Raw genomic sequence first — 20,479 nt, 5'->3', positions numbered from 1 at the left:
TACTATTTAATTAATTAGTTATAAGGGTAAATTACGGACACCCCTGAGCTAAGGTTAAATTACAAAAAATACCTCTTATGTTTGGGCAATTACAACTACCCCTCAACTGTGAATCTTCTTACACGTCCACTTTTGCGGTGTCAAATTTAGTGGAATCTTCTAAATTATGTGGAATATTATCCAGTTTATATCTGTTTTACCCTATTCGAGCTCCACATTTTGAAACATGACGATGATCATAAGATGTGTCTTTTGGCTTGTAAATATCAGATCGTGGTCCATTAGAAACTGCATTTTTTTTCCTTCACTACACAACGGGTACAAACTAGAAAACATTCCACTAAATCTAGAAGATTCTATCGATTTCGATACTATAAAGTTGAACGTGTAAGAAGATTCATGTATTGTAATTTCCCAAACATAAGAATTTTTTTTTTCTCGTAATTTAACCTTAGGTCAGGGATTACCGTAATTTATCCTTAATTATAATGAGTAGAAAAAAAGTAAATAAGACAATTTGTAAATAGAAACAAGTGGAAGAAGAATCTCAATTTTCATTCATTGCTTTCCCAACAAAGTATACAGTAATTCATGATACAAAGGGTTGATCTGAAACAACATTTTTTTTTGTACAGATTTCAACCTTTTTTTCTTAAAATATTTAATTTATCCTAATTAATTAAATAGGATAAATTATTATTACAATAATGCCATAATTCACAGATCTACTATACTTGTCTTTCCTTCCCCATTCTTTTTACTATAGAAATCTATCCCCTATTCTAATACAACATCATCATCAACTGGGTCCAATTACAGACAACAACGGAATATTTATAAAGAAAAAAAAAAGAAAAAAAAAGGAAAATATATATTTTTTATAAAAAAAAAAAAAGAAAAAAAAAGGAAAATAAATTAAAACATGCCCCACCGTCACCTTCTTTCCCATGTGAGGGTGGGGACTCCAATTATGCTTAATCATCTGTATGGTCGTTTGTGTTGGGTTCATTTTCCTTTTTTACCCTCGACTCGATCCCGTAATAACTAACGTACCACTTGACGAATTTCCTCAACCCCGTCGCTAAATCCGTCGTCGGCTTGTACCCGAAGTCCTTGTACGCCAGGCTGACGTTAGCGTGCGTGTACGGCACGTCCCCGTTTCTCGGCATCTTCACCACGCGCTTCTTCGCCTTCGTGCCGAGCAGGGTTTCCAGTATCCCGACCAGCTTCCCGACGGTGACGGGGGCGGTGTTCCCCAGGTTGTAAACCCGGAGCTGCGCCGGGGCGCGCTTCTTCCCGCCTTTTCCGGTGCTCTTCTCCGCCGTGTCGAGCGCGCCGACGCAGCCCTTCACGATGTCGTCGATGTACGTGAAGTCACGCGCCACCTCCTTCTCGTCCTGTGTCACGTACACGTTGATCCCCTTCCCGTGGAGGATGTCCTTGGTGAAGAAGAAGTACGCCATGTCGGGCCTTCCCCACGGCCCGTATACCGTGAAGAATCTCAGCCCGGTTAGCGACAGCCCGTAGATGTGGTTGTACGTGTGCGCGATCTCCTCGCCGGCCTTCTTCGTGGCGGCGTAGAGGCTGGCCGGCTGATCCGTGCGGTGGTCCTCGGAGAACGGCACCTCCGTGTTGAGCCCGTACACCGAGCTCGACGAAGCCCACACGATCGCCGGCTGAGGGTCGGCGGCTTTAGCCACCTCCAGGAGGCTGACGAAGCCGGCAATGTTGGAGTTGATGTAGGAGAGCGGGTTCTGCATGGCGTACCGGACGCCGGCCTGCGCCGCCAGGTGGAGGATGTGGGAGAACGGGACGATGTCGAATAATTTGTTGAGCAACACGACGTCGTTTAAATCTCCCTCCACGATGAAGATTTGGTGCTTGGTGAGAAGATCCTGCCGGGATCTCTTCAGCGCCGGGTCGTAGTACGAGTTGAAGTTATCCAGCCCGAGAACTCCGTCGCCGCGTTTCTTCAGGGCGAGGGAGCAGTGGGAGCCGACGAAGCCGCCGGCGCCGGTGACCAGGACGGAGAACCCATTGGCTCGGCGCGGCGTCGCCGAGTGGCGGACCTGCTTCTCCCATGCGGCGGCGCTGCCGCCGCCGTAGAAGGCGGATGAGAGGAAGTTGTTGGTGGAGTGGATGCGGTGGCCGCCGGCGCCGCCGGAGAGGGGCGGGTAGTTGACGGTGAAGAAGAAGATGAGGACGAGGGCGACGAGGAGGGTGACGCGGAAGAGGAGCTTGGAGGAGGCCTGGAGGAGCTTCGTGCTGTTGACGCGGCGGATGTAGCTGTTGTAACGCTCCAGCTTGGTGGTCTTGCTGGTGTCCGGGGGCGACGCGCCGCCGCCCATATGGTACTGCATTATTTCTTGATTTAGTAACAAACACACAGTGGCAAGTGTCTTGTAAAGAGGGTTTTGATGATTGTATGTATTAATTTGTTTTCAAGATCTTTATTTTGGTTGTTAATTTAGAGGGTTGATTGAGAGTGGATTTATTTATTTATTTGTTTTGTGAACCCTGAAGTGGGCAGAGTGTAGATGATTGGATTATAAAGAAAATATTTTTGGGGGAAGAGAATAGGTGGGGGTGGGGGTGGGGGTGGGGTAACTACTCATTAATAATCTACAATTTTAAATTATTTATATAATTTAAAGATATTTAATTATTCATTCTTAGTGATTATTATTTTTATTTTATTTTATATGTTTATGGTTAATTATGAGTTTGAAGAAATCACAAATCGCCGGTCTTTTTGCAAGAAGTGAATGTTTATTGTTGTAATTTTTTTTTTTAATAATAGCACAGTCCATCATGTAGGTGCACTGAGTAAATCTGCATTATACTATAATACGCTTGTAAACTATTATACTGAGTAAACTTCCTGTTCTAGTTTGTTTAGGTATTGTTTGATTACATACATTAGATTAATTTATATTCGATTGGATTGGATTATTTTTTGTTGGCTAGTTAATATATTTGGTTTCTTGTGTTAGATCTTGTATAAAAATTGTTAAAATCTAGCACTAAATGTGATTTTTCAGTAACATCCGTAATTTAATAATAATCATATAATTTTATAACATTTTAGGGACACAAATTTTCTTTTTCTTTTTTCCTTTTTTGTTTATAATAACTACTTACAAAATTAATTGTAGGAGTAGGTTATTAACAAATTTTATTGAAAAGTATCATTTAGGTGTTATGTTGAATTTTATCAATAAAATATAATATGTTACTAATTTCTACTATTAAATTCCAATATTGAATCAATATGAACTAATAAAATAAAATAAATAAATAAAAATGATAACTTTCTATTTTTATCTACTTCAAATTGAAACTAAAAAAGTATTCATCCATAAAGGAATATATTGCTTGCCAAATGGAACCAAAAGCCTCTTCTATCTTTATATATTTATTTATTTATTTAAATAAATAAAAAAATAAAAACCATGTGAAATACCTAAATTACCCTCTTCAACACAATTAAAAGAATCCTATATAGGGGGTGGAGGTATAGGTGATTGGTTGGAGACCACTTTCTTTTTTTTGTTAGTGATGAATGAATGGAGAAGATGTCTTTACTCGTTTACAGATAGAGGGGGCCAATGCCGACTCAAGGTGAGGATTGAGTAAATTACAGATGGGCCCCATATCTTTTATGATATTATGTAATTACCCCTAGCATTTATTGTTTTTCTCTAAACTTTATGAACTGCCAAAAAAAAAATATGCCAGCTGTATTGCGGTGTGATCAGAAAATCTGGAAAACCATGTGGGGGGCAATAGTTGTAAAATACTGCTACAAAGTGAGAACACAAATTGAGCTCTATAAAACTTGGACTAGTTGTTGTGTGGGAATAATTTTGCAATCAAGATTTTGGTGCCAATTGGGGTAATTGGATTCGATTGTTTGTGTGTGTGTGTGTGTGAGAGACACAAATTAAGTAAATATTGGGACGAATCTTCTAATTTTGAGTTGATAATACATAAATAAATATTTCCTAGTTCATATATTGGTAATTAATTGTTGGACAATAGATATCCATTTCATTTATTTAATTATTTTTTTGGTAATGAAGGAACCCGCAGCCAACCATATCGTATAGGTGCATTGAGTAAACCTACACTCTCGTATAATAGTTTGCAAATCATACGAGATACGTAAACTTAGGATAACCATGTGTGACAAGTTCGACCTGGCGACCGTTCACAAATGGACTTGAAACTGATAAATACATTTATGTTTCAACTGTATTTCAGTGGTCAAAGAGAAATGATAAATATAGAACGATTTTTGGTAAATAATTTTAACTTTTATTTCTATTTTTGGATGCAGTTTAGTAGCTATATAGACATTTTAATATAAAAAATAATTATCGTCATCTACTTATCATCAACTGTTTACATGACTACGTTTATTCTCTGGCATTTCCAGCCTCAAACACATCTGAAGAAAAACTATAAATTTACTTGTCTTTCGTATTCGTTATTAAGTATAACCAAATTTTTACATCACTTTCATCCGTATCATCTTCCAAAACCGATGATAAATCCATGTTTTTAGTGATTAATGATGATTAATGATGTGATATTCTCCCAAAATAATGTCGTTGAATAGGATATATTAACTTTCGAATTTTTAACTGCATTTATCACCGCTAGTTGTTTTAGTCACATTATGTGTCACTTTAGATTTTTAAAAGGAAAATTAGATTTCTTTTAGACAATTAACTTTTACCATTTATCATTAATGAATATTTATATAGTGAGAAAGATCACTGCTTTATTAAAACGTGTAAAGGGTAAATTTGAAATTTTCTAATTAAAAGTATGCAGTTTATAAGGATTTAGGATTTCGGATTTTTAATTTATGTGAACTTGGAAAGAAACATTAGGAGGGAAGTCATGCAATTAATTATTTTTCTAATTGTGCTAATTATTATGTATAACTGGTAACCATGTCTTTAAGTAACCTATCTATATATAGTTAAATGAAATACATGATATAATTAATATATAGTTATATTAGTAAATATTATCCATGAATTTTGTTTCTACTTTTTTTTTATGTTGGAATTACCATTATACATTATGAATACTAGTAGGTCATGTTAATTGGAATAATATTATCGTACTCGCGTATAATTTATTATTATTTATAAATATGTTCCAAGTTTCGTAAAAAAAATTGGGCCGATTCTACGATTTCAGAGGCCATAATCATATTTAGAAAAATAATTATTTGTCACAATTTTTTTGTTTTGATCTACCAAACCTAGGAATTTTATCTCAAGTTTGTATAGGTTGTTTATAGATAGAAATTCAGTACATCTATGATGCACGGACATGGATACGTAGATACGGACACAATGATATGGCATTTCCAAAAAACTAGGATATGAATACACGAGGATACGCGTAAATATATAAAAAATATAGAGATATATTTATAAATTATAAAAATATAGGGGAACAATTATAAATTGTAAAAATATATTTATAAGTCGTCAAATCGCATAAGAGAGCCTTTCTCCCTTGCTGCTCGTGTTCTTGGTCGCTGTTGTCGCTAGAGTTTTGGACTTTTGGGTGGACTCTCAAAGAACACAGAAAATATGTGTTGCATAGAAAAGAAAATGTGTATTTTTTATTAGGGTTTTCTTTTAAAACATAAGAGCCATGTCCCAACTTTTTTCAAATTGCGGACGCTGCCCGACACGAGTGTCCTACTTTTAGCAAAATTACGACACGTCCCGACACGGATGTCCGAGTTGTGTTCGGGTGTGTCCGAATGTCCAAGTGTCAAATACAGGGACTTTTTACCTCCTAAAAGTGTCCGTGCAGCATATCAGTACATATTTCACCTCCCTAATTGATGTCGGAATTAATTTAATACTGAGTGACCCTATAGGATATTTCATATTCTAATTGTACCGGATCTCGGCGTTCTCCAAACTTAATTGAAAATTCACAATAGTACTCTTCAAGTGGAGTATATAGTGACTTCAATCTTGATTTTGGCTCTAATTATATAGAGTAAATATATATTTTTTACGATGTTTTTGAAAATATTAGTAATTCGACTATAAATGATAATTATATTTGAAAAAAAAAATGGAGGAATTTAAAAAGGGAATATGCAATAAATGCAATTAATTAGAATGCCTAGATATAGATGAAAGATTGATACATAATACAAGGAAAACTCATAATATAACACCTCGTTAGCATGAATAGAATGGATCGGCTAATTCTTCGATAGAGGTAACATAGTCATCACAAATTTTAATTTTAATTTAATACTGCTGCAAATTGATTAAGGTGTTAACTGGGGAAGCTATAGAGGAAATAGAGGAAAAAATTCACATGGGTTCATCATCAATTCTTGATATTAATATTTTTTCCTAAATGGTCAACAATTTTCCAACCTGAAATCCTCTTGTAAAAAATATATATATTTATCTGCATTATTTTTATTGTTTTCTAAATTGAATAAATGACCCTTTTATATTTAATTTTAAATTTTTATATTTTTTCTAGGGTAAATTATGGCCACCCCGAGGTAAGGTCAAATTATGAAAAACCCCTCGTGTTTGGGTAAATTACAATTACCCCATTCAACTATGAATCTTCTTAAACGTCCATCCTTACGTGTCAAATTTAGTGGAATCTTCTAGATTATATTGATATTCTCCAGTTTGTACCCGTTTTACCCCATTCGAGCCCCATATTTTAAAATAAAACGGTCATAAGATGTGTCTCTTGACTTGAAAATATCAGATTAAGAAACTGCATTTTTTCACAAAACGAGTACAAACTAGAGAACATTTCAAGGAATCTAGAAGATTCTGTTGAATTTGACGTCATAAAAGTGGACGTGTAAAAAAATTTATAGTTGAAGGGGGTGACTGTAATTACCCAAACATAAAGGATTTTTTCATAATTTGACTTTAATTTAGGGGTGACACTAGTTTATCAATTTTTTTAATCACCGACAAAGAGGTTTAATTTGATGACAAAAACAATGGTACTTTTATCCAATTAAAGAAGAAGAATATAAGAAGAAATATATTAATTTGTTAACCAATTGAATTGATAAACACCGCTGAAGAATTGAATGCACATTAAAAATTAGGATTCGTTATTTTGCCTCGGGAAGTTGCTTCCAAAACGTACTTCTTGCTGCAGGCCTGCAGATGTATCATCAATTTAAAATCTCTAATATGCCCCCTTAAGTACAAACAAATTACATTTAGACATTTGCACTTGAAATGTTTGAAGTGAGTGGCGGTGAGATTGGAACTCATGACCTTTCATTTATTCTCTGATATTATGTTGAATGACCACCTTAACCAAAAGGTAATTTTTTTTAGTGAAATGTATCATTTACTATTAATATCTCCAATAGTTTTCAATACTTGAAGATATATTTTCCTTAGTTTACTACCGATTATCATGGTTTCGTTGTTAGTTTTTGTTAGAATAATGTCATTTTCTATTGATCTATAGTCAAGTCATATGTGCCCAGTTTACTGGCGGTATTCAGTACTATACTATATTTTCTCCCTCGTCTACAACCAAATTTTATTGAGTTTTAGAGGTAAGTTAATCGGAACTCGGGATTTCCTTCAGCGAGTTCAAAGAAGTGACACGAAGATAACCTTAGGTAAGGAGCTGACGAGATAGTTTAGAGTCAGTGTGTTGTATTAAAAACACTATAAAATCCCATTAATATTAAAATTCCTAATAAAATAAAAAATGTACGAAAAATGACCATAAATGAAAAATAATATATTGACGCCTCATTTGATTGCCAAAGTTAGATAGATAAAATTAAATAATCTGATAAAACTCAATTGTATTGTTGGAGTATAAAATGTCCAAGAAAAAAACTCACTAAAAAACAATATAAGTTACGATAACATACATAATATTTTCGGGTAGACCTAAAAAACTATTGTTGTAATAGCGTGTTGGTTTTCGCCCAACAAATGTACCTTTAACAAGTAATAAAGTGGATTCCTAAACGTTGGGATGTCGAATCCATGGGGATCGGTTAATATTTTATACTTCTAAGAAGGGTTGGGCATGGGTTGATTTTATCGGTCAACCGACTGACTTTCGACCCACTTTTCTAGGCCGATAACTGATAATTAACCGACCCATATAGTCGGGCCGATAATTTTAATCGACTCATGTATAAATGGGTCACTGAATGATTTTCAATTTCCTCAACATTCGGCTGGCCAATACCTACCCGATCAACCGACTTTTTTAATAATAAAACTTTATTATAAATATTAAATTGTAATTCTTATTTTTAGAAAGTTAATATGAAAAACAAGTCAAAACTCAAAATACAAATTTATAGACCTCTAACATTCTATTTTATTTTATAGTTCATGTTTCCTATTATTTCTTATGTATGTATTATTGTAGAATCATATCAATTTTATTTTATAGTTCATGTTTCCTATTATTTCTTATGTATGTATTATTGTAGAATCATAGTAAAAAGACTCTTATGAATTACATAAGGTTATAATTTTTGCGATATAAGTTTTCCCAAATTTTGAATATCTTTTGAAAATTATTAAAAAATATTGATAGAATAATATTTTATTATTGTAATAAAAAATAAAATAAAAATTAGATGACTGATAATACAGTCGGTTGCCAACCATTATACGACCCATAATGGTCGGCCTGATAATGATGTTTAATATTCGTAAATTGGTTGGTCGGATTGTATAAATAATTGACCGATAATTACCCGACCCAACTCGACCCATGCCCAACCCCTATGTCTAAATACCTAATAAATTATCAAACTTATTTTTATTCAAGCAGATAAATTGAGTTTGAATTTTAAAATTAGTATACAAAAATTGAATGAATATTGATTTAAGTTCAATAAAACAAAGTCTGGGATCCAATCATCTTCCCGCGGTGTTTTGTTGGAAAAAAAACCTCACTTTTAGCAATTTTTTTTTTTTTATCGCGTGAAATGCTAACTAAAATCATTATAACCATTTGTCTCAATTAATTAAGATTGGCGCCTATCAACTATGTATTATGATTCCATAGATATAAATGAAATATCTGCAAGAACCGTGTGATATACAAAAGGTGCAGTACGGTCCTTTCGACGCATATAGCCCGATTGAATTAGAGACATTGGTCCACCGAGGTATCTAATATAGTTCAATAATCGTGCAATCGTTCTAGGTAATATAATCCATTCGTGCGTGACTTAGATAAACTCATTTTCTTCATCACCCCACTATCAACTCTAGCAACGACTCCATGGATTATAAACCGTTATAACACACAAGACATCTATGACTAATCAAGCGTCCGAACCCCCTACTACAATGCACAAACTTCACAGTAGATTTCATATTGTGCGAACATTGGCCCTTGGAGAAATCTTCGAAGAGACTCAGGGAAAAGTCACGACACAGATGGTCCTCTAGTGAAGTCATGATTATATCTAGGTCTTATGGGTTAATGGTGTACAACTATACCATAAAAACCTCTACTCGATGAATGAGAACCACTTAGAGATTTCTAGGGCGAGGGAGTTCAGTGAACTCATATTAGGGATGGCAATGGGGCGGGTATGTGGCGGGTTTTGCAATCCCCATCCCCGCCCCGCTACGGAAATCCCCATCCCCATCCCCGTCAAAAATCCCCACGGGTATTAAAAGAATCCCCATACTTGCCCCATAAGAGCCCCACGGGTATCGGGGCGGGTAAAAATCCCCGTCCATTTTTATTCCTTTTTTTTTTAATAAATAAATATGCAATCTACTTATAATTTAAAGGCTTATTATAATAAATAAACCAATATTTAATTATAATATTAATATTTAATTATATAATCGAAATCTAAAAATTCTCATTTGTAGCTAATATTTAATATATTACTATTATTTAATTATTTATATTTAATATAATAATTAATAAATATATATTATATATATAAATAATGCGGGGCGGGTACGGGGACGGGTACGGGGCGGGTCTACGTGGCAGGTATAGGTAAACCCATCCCTATACCCGTACCCGGTAAAAAAAAAAATTCAATCCCCATACCCGCCCCATTTTTTTTCGGGGCGGGTAATACCCGAAAATTTCGGGGCGGGGCGGGGATCTATCAGGGCGGGTCAAATTGCCATCCCTAACTCTTATATATCACTCAAGTATGCTGATGTGGCAACAACGATGACTAATGAGGCGCTGTAGACATACACTAAGTGCTAGTGTCGAAAAGGAAAGGTCGGTATCCTCATAATTGGCGTAACCCATTGACTAGGAACTGGTTTAACAGTTACATTACTTATACTAAATTATCTCAGACTTCTACTAAATCAATTCAAAGCAATAGAGTAAATGTATTATATCTATGCGCTTGCAGGGGATACCATATAAAGAATGCCAAAAGGTGAATTTCATCAATACGGATTCAACTGTTTTACAAGAATACTGAAATACCACAACTACGAACTGTCTTTGTTGGTCACCTACTCTAATAAATTGTCAAATTTATTTTTATTCAAGCACATAAACTGAGTTTGAGTTTGGAAATCAGTATACTAAATTGTCAAATTTATTTTTATTCAAGCACATAAACTGGGTTTGAGGTTGGAAATTAGTATACGAAAATCGAATAAACATTGATTTAAGTTCAATAAAACAAAGTCTAGGATTTGGTCATCTTCCCGCCGTGTTTTTTTTGGAAATAAACCCTCAATTTCAGCAACATAATGAAAATTCATAGCGTGACTAAGTTAATAATAACCATTTGTCTCAATGAATTACAATCCTAATATGTATAATTAATCAACAATATGTCTACGAGAATTAACCGTAACACTAAACACAAGTTCCGACAACGGCTACCTAATATATGTACATTTCTATCATATGCCAATAACACATAATCAGATGAAATTGACTCGACAATTATTTCGCCCACAATAAAAATTATCAAAGTAATTCGTCAATTACTCTAACATAACATATCACAAATTAGTCAAATATAAGATTAAGAACCCATGAAACTAAGTAGAAGAAATAAACAATCTCACAAATCTTGCATAAGTATAAAATACAGTCCAATAATTTCCACAAAGTTCCAATAAAATCCTATATTAAAAAAAATAGCTACTCACTGAAAACATATAGGAAGACATAATAGATGATTCATAGGGTGGGTCCAGTCCACTCTCGATCTATTTTTAAATATTATGTATTAGTTTATTTTTTAGTTGGCCCACTCAAATTATATTAGTTAGCCCTCCTATCATAGAATTTCTATAAAATAAAAATACCTAAGGGACAATTGAAAATTTTAAATAAATTTCGTGTACCTATAAAATGTGAGAATATCGCATGTGGATGAAGTTATATGGGACACAAAATCGTTACATAATAAATAGAGAGAAGATGCCGACAATGAAACAAAGAATAAAAGGAAGGTTTCCTCCCTTTTTCACATGGGGAGATGGAGAAATGTAGCTTTCCAATTAATTTTTGTTGGATGTCACCATTATCTAAACAAACACATATACAAATTTCCTTTTCATATTTACTTTTTAATTAGGGATTATTTGAGAAAACCCCCTCATATGCAATTTATCATTAGACTAGATCCATTTTTTTAACTCCTTTTTTAGATAAATCCATTTGTATTTTATTAAGTAAATTATATTATTAATAACTTATTTTAACCTTTCTCAATTTCTTTAATTAACCTAGCAACGTTTCCCATACAATATAACCGTGTCTCAACATTTCCTTTCTCTCCGCAACCCCGCCAACACCTCGCCGTCCCACCAGACAACCACACGATCTCCATCCTCCTCCTCCTCCTCGGCGAGATCTCCCACCGGTTGCCCCTCTCTTTGTTTCTCTCTTACAGTCGGTTACTGTAAATTGTAAAACCCCCAAATTACCCTAGTTTTTGCCTTTGCAATCTTCCACCATCTTTCTCCTTCGCGACCATGCCCTCTGTTTATTCAATACCAAATCTATACATATGAATTCCTGTTTATGGCGATAAGCCCTTTCTCTGATACAGAATTGTTCAACCCTAGATCGTTTTCTTCCAATCTCCCATGGCCACCGACGCATCCCCGAAATTTCAGAAGCCGGACCTCCTCGCCGTGCCGCACCAGCCCGATTATCAACCTGCAATCGTCGCCGCCGCCGCGGTGGAGCACGACGGACTTCACTTCTGGCAGTTCATGGTCGTCGGCTCGACCGCCGGCATGGTGGAGCACATGTTGATGTTCCCCGTCTACACAATCAAAACCCATATGCAAAGCCCTAGGTTCCTGCCCGATTAAATCCGCCAGCGTCAACCAAGCAGTCCGTTTTATTGTGAGATTCGACGGCCCGAAGGGAAAAACACCTCGGGATCGGAGCCATGGCTCTCGGTGCGGGGCCCACACACGCTGTCTAGTTCTTTGTTTACGAGTTCTGTTAGAAGAGATTCTCCGACGACAATTTGGACAATCACGCGGCTCACGCAGCTTCTGGGGTTTGTGCCACTGTTGCTAGTGATGCGGTGCTGCGGTGCTTACTCCCATGGATATGGTGAAGCAGAGGCTGCAATTGGAGTGGTTATGTAATGTTAATAAAGTTTATATGGTCAAAATGCGCTATGATCAATGGTCACAACCTAGCGCTTATGTATAAGATGGATGTGTTTGACGAATGTATTCTTTAGGATGTAAATGCGCTTACGGTAAATAGTGGTTTTTGAATTTTCACGAAACAGTAAGTAGTGGTGTACGGTGGTGTTACTCAATATATCTTATGTTTTCGTAATTCACTTGTTTTGGTGTTTAAAACATTGTATGAGTTGATAATATACATGTTACTGTTGTATTTAATGGTGTAAGTTTACTCAATCCTTATTTATTAGTGGTTTTTGTTTTTCTTTCTATGTGATGTGACATAATATGGACATAAAAGAAGGAGATTCAACAAAACGGTACTTACAACTTTAATTTGGAGTGGTTATGTATGAGCTATCGATGGGTCTAAAAATTGAGGAAAACGAATCGGACGGGGGCTCTATTGGATGTTGTACTCATCTCCATGTATATTTTAGATCGCCGAAGAGTGGATTTATAATTCTCACGAGTCAATAAATAGTGGATTATACTTACAGTAAATAGTTGATTTCAAATTCATACAGTGAATAGTGGATTTCAAACTCACACAGTGAATACTGAATTACGTTAATTTTACAGTGGTTTACGACAATTTAATAGTGAATTTTACGTTTTTTTTTCTATAATGAATGTCGATAAATTTTGACAAATGTGTAGTGGATTTCATTTTTGGTAAACCTGGTGGAAATAAAATATTTTTTTAAAAAATTGAAATTTCAATAAGTTTATAGTGAATTTTCGTAATAGATAAACTTATAATGGATTTTCGTAATGAACTACGTTAATACATAGGGGTTTTCGATAAGTTTATAATGAATTTTTGTAATGGAATACATTAATTACATAGTGGTTTTCGTTAATTACATAGTGGTTTTCGATAAGTTTATAATGAATTTTTGTAGTGGAATACATTAATTACATAGTGATTTTCGATAAGTTTATAGTGGTTTTCAATTTGTTAGAAACTTTGTTTTTTAAATCAAAATGTCATAAGAGAATTTAAAAAAAAAATCAAAATTAAAAATCAATTTTTAAAACGAAAATATTTACCTAGTGGTTTTCGATAAGCTTATAATGGATCTTCGTAATGAACTACGTTATTACATAGTGGTTTTCGATAAGTTTATAATGAATTTTTGTAATGGAATACATTAACTACATAGTGTTGTTCGTTAATTACATAGAGGTTTTCGATAAATTTATAATGAATTTTTGCAGTGGAATACATTAATTACATAGTGGTTTTCGTTATTTACATAGTAGTTTTCGATAAGTTTATAGATGATTTCAATTTGTTAAAAACTTTGTTTTTTAAATTAAAATGTCAAAAGAGATTTTTTTAAAAAAATCAAAATTAAAAATCAATTCTTAAAAACGAAAATATTTTTTTTAAAGGAAAATCAAAATTTTATAATTTTCTTATAGAAAAATGCGTGAGAATAAAAAAAAAAAAGAAACACAATTTAATCAAAATTTTGAAAAACAATTTCTGCAAAAAAACAAGTCAATTAAAAACAGAATTAAGAAAACGTAATTTTTTTTAATTGAAATGGTATAAGATTTTTTGAGAGATTTTGGGGATTAGGCAGATTTTTAGGGGAGTTATTTTGGGAAAATAAATTAAAAATTAAAATTAAAAAATACACCACAAGGGTAATATAAGTATTTTGCTATGGGAGGGGGTTATCCCAAAAATGGAATTATTAATTGGACTTATCCCTCTTAGGAAATTGAGTGAAGGGGTTATCTCATATAACCCCTTTTAATTATGTGCTTGACACTTTCATTTTGTAATAATTCAAATGAATGTATATTAATTAACTTGAATATTTGTATTTCGTTATTTCAAAACCGATAATATGTCATATATACAGGGGTAGATCTAGCACATTTATAACAGCGGCCGCAAAGCCTTGTGTTTAGTAAATATTACCAAAAATTCTCTCTCTCTCTGTGTTTTTTTTTTTTGTAATTTTGATGGCGTGTGCACATATGTAATTACTCTCGATAAGAGAAAATTAGCCTGTTGGTAAGCGTCTACAACTACGATCATGGAACATTTGAGTACATAATTAGTTACTATCCTCCTAACCATGAGATAATAATTAAATTATTTTACCCTTCAAATTATACACTAGAACCCTACTTCGATAAATTAATAACCTCGCTTAAATAATAATTTATTTCGTTCCAGCTCGGTGAAAATTTATTAAATTATTAGTTCGATAATTTAATATTTCGTTAAATTATTAAAATTTTGTTATTTTCGACTGTAATAATTTATAGAGATTTATCTATATTAGAATTGCTTTTACCCAAACTTTTGAAAGTACCTCGTTTTCATTGACGTCTTCTACTGACTACTAATGAAGACATTGTTTAGGCGAGTTAGATATACTATATAGTGAGTGATTCATAAAACTAAATAAAAAAGGTAATAAAAATATTTAATATGTATTTGATGAAAATTGAATAATTAACTGAAAATCAGATCCTACAATACAAATTGGATCCCTACCACAATGATATTTGTACAATATGTTATATGTCACTATCTGCAAAAAAACAAGGTTAGATGTTAGATATATAATTAGGCCCCTCTGGTGTATATAAAATATAGTTGTATTGAACAATATATAATATATTCATGTATTATAAGTCATTGGTATACATATATAATATTAGACACATATACTATATTCATCGATCGTCTTCGTGTTATTTTTATTTTAAATACCACCATATATTAGGCTCTGATGTAACTTCGTGTGTGCTTGATTTTCTCAATAACAAAAGACCTCATTGTGAGCTTAGTTCTACATTTATTATCCTCGTTACCTAAATTAGTAACCTTTAAAAAAAAATTGACTATCGTCACATTAGTCTCTGTAATGTTACATTATCTACAAGTTTGGATATAAAATTCTAGCAATTATTTGAAAGAAACCAAATTTGGTGTCTTTATTGCACCCACTCAGTCAACTTTTGTCCATACAAGGCTTAAAATCGATAATGTCTTTGTTGCCTATGAAATCAATCGTTTCATTAAGTGAAGCTCTGGGACTAATAATATAGAAATTAAACTTGATGTTAGTAAAGCATACGATCCGATTGAATTGATTTTTTATGAATGATTTTGTGAGATTAGGCCTCTCTACTTCTTTTGTCGAGCTTATTATGATGTGCGTTTCAATTGTTTCCTACTTTTTTTTTCTTAATGGTTCACAATTTGGATCATTGCAGCCATCGAGAGGTCCTCGCCAAGGGTACCTTTTCTCCCCGGCCCATGTCTATTCATTTGTCGTGCAGAGACTTTAATAGCTATGATAGGTAAAGCAAGTGATTGTGGCGAACTTCAAGGAATTCATGTGACCCCGTATGCCCCTGTCGTTTCCAACCTTTGTTTTGCCGATGATACTTTAGTCTTTTGCCATGCTTCGGAGGCTAATGCGGCGACTCTCAAAAATATTTTGGCCATGTGTGAGGACTTCGGGCCAAGAGATTAACTTCGATAAGTACACGATGAGCTTTTGCTTTTCGACGACACATGAAATGGAGATTAACGGTAATCCACCATATTCTTGTCTTTTAAGTTGTAGATCGTCATGCGAAGTATCTAGTAATGCCGTTGATGTTAGGAAAAAATAAGAAAGGATTTTTTAGCTTTTTACGAGATCGTATTTGGGCCAAAATTAAAGGATGGAGCGCAAAGTAAATATCTAAAGTCGGAAAGGAGGTCTTGATTAAAGCTGTACTTCAAGCCATTCCATCGTATATCATGAGCTATTTTATGCCGCCAAAGGGGATTATTAGAGAAATAGACTCGACTATTAGGCGGTATTGGTGGGGAACGTAAGCGGGCGAGATTTAATTGGTTGGCCTCGGATAACATGTGTAAATCAAAAGAAAATGGGGGGATGGGTTTGCGGGCTATATTGTTCCTAGACGTGGTTCTCCCCTGTCAAAGACGATTGTCATCCGGCTACTCGGAAACTATTGGATCTCGGAGTTGTGAGAATTAATTTCGATCCGGCATTTTCCAAAGGTTGAGAACTTATATGTAACGGCTAATATAGCTAAGGGAAAGGACGATGTATATGGTCGAGTGTGAAAAGGTATATGGCTGCCCGAAACTGATCGAGAGGAAAGCACACACAACTCTACATTGTTGACTATTGACAAATTTTATGCAAGTTTTTCGTAACACAACGGGGGGTTTGATGCATGTTTTTTTTATAATACATGTGGAATTTATGAAAAATATAATTTACTTTTTGAAATTCATATTAATTTTTCCAAATTCAGTCAAACACGTTGATTCAAGATTCCAAAGTCGAGTTTTACAAATTATTTATATTAATATGTATATCAAAACTAAATTCGAATTTTTATATTATATTATTTATATTTGTTTTACATATCATCCAAGCTAATTTATATAAATATATAACAACTCTAATATTATAAATATATAGTTTTGAAAAAAATATTTATTTTTAAATACATTGATAAATTAAAATTTGAAATTTTTCAAAAATTTTATTTAGTTTCAATTTTGATGCATTGTGTTGATTGTAAAAAACAATGGAATCAAATTTTGGAAATCGTAAAGAGAAAAAAAAAATGTCTAAGATTGAAAATTTTGAATTGAAAACGACAAAATAAAAATAAAATCGTTAGAAATTTCATCCTTACCATTAGTTTTTATTTTGTTTATTTTGCAATTGAACAAATATGTTTGACTTAATTTTAAAAATAATTCGAATTATAAGTAAAAATTAGTATTTTTTGTATAAATCAATGCACCAAACGCTTGTGTTACTAAAAACTTATATGAATTCCCCTCAATACTTAACGGCAGTGACAAGTTCACCATGGAGCAAGAGTAGACTCAAATCGCCTTTCAACTGTTAACAAATCTTTCATATTATACATATCTGTTTATTTAGTCTACCCAAATTTTATTATTTAGCTGACAAAATCCCAAGTTAATGCAAAAAATGCCCTATATTTTGTTTCTTTCATATTTTTGGTTTTATAAATAAAAAATGTCCTAAATATTTTTTCGGAGGCAACACTTGACCCACCAAAATCCCGAATTAATGCTACAAAGATCCTAAAAAAAAAATTCTTTTCCTTTTTCTCTCTTTTTGTTTTCTAGTTTTGTCAAAAAAAATTCTTCGTTTTTTTTTTGGTGCTGCGCTCGAAATCCCGAAATTTAAGTCCATCATATAATAATTTTCTGAACTCACCAGCGGTGTTAACTATTAACGAAATAGGGGATTTCATTTAAAATTAAATAAAAGGAAATTCGCAATAAAATTATATGGGCTTAATCCCACTTTGCACCCTTGAAATATACCATTTTGGCACTTTGCACCATCGAAAAATAATAATAACACTTTGCACCCTCAAAACACAACAAATCATTCACAATACACCCTGAATTGAATAACAAAGGCAATTTTATTTTTCATTGGTGTTTTTTTTTCGGGGTGCCAAATAAAAAAAAATTGATACTTTCTTGAACCTCCAATCTAATTTCAAGCGGATAAAGTGCGAACAAATAAAAATTACATCGGATTATTTAAAAAAACTGTATTTTCTTAAAAAAAATAAAATAAGTTTTTATCACTAAATTATTCGATTGATGGATCTTTTATTGTAATTGGTTGAAAATATTAGGTGAAAATGTTTGGAAGAAAATATAATTTCCAGATAACCTGATAACATAATAGCTGAATAATTTTTTTTCAGTAAACTATTTTATTTTGATAAATAAATTTAAATTTGAAATTCGTTAATGAAATGTACTTGTTTTTTGCACATTACTCCATATTTCTCAAAATATTGTATATCCTCAGAAAAGGATTGCCGCGAGCTGTGGGAAAGCGACACATGTCGTTTTCGTTGAGGATAAGCTGTGAAACGCAAGCTCGTTTTCTCACCCACGCTCGCTGTGTGTGTGCGTGCACCGTCACGCGCCAAAATGTCGGCAGGCGACAGCGTTTGTCAGAACCTTTCTTCTGCAATTAACTTCTTCTATAGGGGTAGTTAAGTCATTTTCTGTTCTGAGATTCCTCAAAATACCATTCATTAATCACACACGTCTTCTCAACGGAAAACCGACCAATTATCTTAGTTGTAAAAGAATTGCGACTAATAAATTGAATTTTCTTGTTTCTTTAATATCTTTATATATTTTTTTAGATTATAATGTTATGCATAATTTTTGTTCGTTTTAATTGTTTTTTTCAAATTGCCAAGTATGAATATTTAGATTTCTTTTATTAGTTATTAAATTTTATTATTAAAAAATATTTAGATTATAATAATAACAATTCAAAATAAACAATAAATTGTAATTATATATATTTTTTAATATTTATATGTTCTTTTTATATTATTTCTGTAATATTTTATATTATTATACATTATTTAAATAATATATAATATATAGAAAAAAATAAAAATAAGGCTCGCGAGCCGGCTCGCGAGCTCACAAACAACTAAAAGCAAGTTCGAGCTCATCAAAAAATTCGAGTTTTTTTCGAACCGGCTCATTGAGCTCACGAGCGGCCCAACTCGTTCACCACCCCTATATGTCCACGCAAAGAACAAATTTGCAAATAAATTCATCCCCATGTTTTTTTTTTTATAAAATACCCCTTATAATATAATTTTCATCAATTTCATGCATTATGCTCTAACTTCATCAATATTGCACATTAACCACGGATTTTTAAACTAATATTTCACAGTTTTTTCAATTTTTTTTAGAAAATAATTATTTATCCACACAAAAATCATGTTGTAACATCATTAATATCTTAATTGTGAATCTATTTAACACATAAAAGTCTTGTTTGGTTGGGAAGATTAGTCATGATTAACTAAATAATAGGACTTTATTCGATGTTTGGTATCTCCAATAACTTGGCGGATCGACCCGCAAATATTATGTTATCATGGTTTATCTTACCTTTAGGCGCGTTTTTTATTGGATCATCGAAGGTTCAATAATATATTCGGTTTCATTAAATTATTTAACCGAAATGCTAATTGCAGCGGGACTTTTACTGAAATTGACTTATTTGCAGCGGTAGTCTCATTTGTCGATTTTCTAACTTTCTAAAAAAATCGAAACTCTCTCAACTAAAAAAAGTCAAAAATTTAGAATCTAAAGGTCATTCGACAAATTCGAAACTGAACAACAATTTTTTCGATGGCCGATTCGGATTACTTTTACGATGTAAAAACGAAGAAAAAAAAAAATGAAGGTGCAATCGTGGTGTACAACACGGGGAGAGTATAAAAAATTTAAGTAAATGTGTTGTACACCACGTTTAATCTAGGTTTTAGTGTTTTTTTTTTGTTTCACTTAGTATTATTAATATACTAATTATTAATTTTTATAATTTGGTAGGATGACGATGGTGATTCTAACAAAGAATTTGACGATGAATATACAAACGAGTAAAATAATCCCAATATGTGTATGATGTTCGTCAAATAATTTAAAAATTCGATATTAAAAAAAAAAAAAAAAAAAAAAAAAAAAAAAAAAAAACAAAATTTTTGAAGCTTCCGTTTGCAGAGCACGATTCCTTGAAGATCTTCAAGTTTTCATGCTCTGCAGAACGGGAGCTTCAAAAAATTTGAACTCCCCGTTCTGTAAAGGACGAAACCCAACAATTTAAAAAAAAAAGAAAAAAAAATTGAACTTCACGTTCTCTAGGGCACGAACACTTGAAGAATCTTCAAGTTTTCGTGTCCTAGAGAACGGGAAGTTC

The 20,479-nt window shown here is 33.1% G+C and overlaps 1 protein-coding gene and 1 pseudogene across 1 annotated transcript; one reads left to right on the top strand and one right to left on the bottom strand.

The window, feature by feature from the left end:
* Positions 1 to 534: 534 nt before the first annotated feature.
* GAE6 (UDP-D-glucuronate 4-epimerase 6) lies at positions 535 to 2,567 on the bottom strand. The gene has a single exon (XM_012989184.2). The coding sequence runs from the start codon at positions 2,358 to 2,360 to the stop codon at positions 975 to 977; it is 1,386 nt and encodes a 461-aa protein (XP_012844638.2). The 5' UTR covers positions 2,361 to 2,567; the 3' UTR covers positions 535 to 974.
* A 9,208-nt stretch (positions 2,568 to 11,775) lies between these two features.
* Positions 11,776 to 12,793, top strand: LOC148769051 (uncharacterized; annotated as a pseudogene).
* The last annotated feature ends 7,686 nt before the right edge of the window (positions 12,794 to 20,479 follow it).

Source organism: Erythranthe guttata, chromosome 7 (assembly GCF_056151865.1).
Source record: "Erythranthe guttata isolate IM_541 chromosome 7, IM_541, whole genome shotgun sequence".
NCBI lineage: Eukaryota > Viridiplantae > Streptophyta > Magnoliopsida > Lamiales > Phrymaceae > Erythranthe > Erythranthe guttata.
Note: the sequence above shows the minus strand (reverse complement) of the source record. Positions and strands in the feature narration are given on the sequence as shown.